Here is a 514-nt window from a genome sequence, read left to right on the forward strand (position 1 = left end):
CCCCACCTCCAGGAGTCTCCCACCATTCCCACTCCCAGAAATCCCCAGCCCAGCTCCCTCCCACCGTTCCCAGTCCCGCCCTGCGGCACCTTGTCCTTGGAGTTGAGCACCACGGCCTGCGAGTGCGGCACGCGCACCACGTGGTGCTCGAAGGCGGCCGTGGGCAGCCAGGCGCGCGCCGGCAGCTTGTGGTTGAGCAGGGAGAGCTCCGAGATGAGGCGCTGCGTCTTCTGCTCCTTGGTGGGCAGCGTGGCCAGGCGCTTCCCAATGGCCATCAGCGACTTGATGAACTCCCGCTCCGGAGCCAGCCGGACTGGCTGGAAAAGGCCGCCACGGGAAGCGAAAAGGTTGGGAAAAGAAGGAGGAGAAGTGGAGGTGATGCCGTTGGTTTTTTAGTGGGAGCGAATTCCTGCCCTTCCCTTTTCCTGCTCTTCCCTCTTCCCATCCCGGAGCACCTGGAAAAGGGCTGGGAAAGGGTTGGGAAAGGGCTGGGAAAAGGTTGGGAAAGGGCTGG

At 63.4% G+C, this 514-nt stretch overlaps 1 protein-coding gene across 3 annotated transcripts in view; it reads right to left on the reverse strand.

Moving 5' to 3' along the window:
* The window catches only part of PI4KB (phosphatidylinositol 4-kinase beta), a 12,552-nt gene that overhangs the window by 4,426 nt on the left and 7,612 nt on the right, over positions 1 to 514 (reverse strand). For all 3 annotated transcript variants that reach the window (XM_042020289.1, XM_042020287.1, XM_042020288.1), the window contains one exon: positions 90 to 317. In XM_042020289.1, the coding sequence (XP_041876223.1) occupies positions 90 to 317 (228 nt within the window). The remainder of the gene's footprint in view (positions 1 to 89; positions 318 to 514) is intronic.

The sequence above is a fragment of the Corvus kubaryi genome, unplaced genomic scaffold, assembly GCF_017639235.1.
Source record: "Corvus kubaryi isolate FWS band 111438036 unplaced genomic scaffold, C.kubaryi_AGA036_p1.0 36938, whole genome shotgun sequence".
In the NCBI taxonomy this organism is placed as follows: Eukaryota; Metazoa; Chordata; class Aves; order Passeriformes; family Corvidae; genus Corvus; species Corvus kubaryi.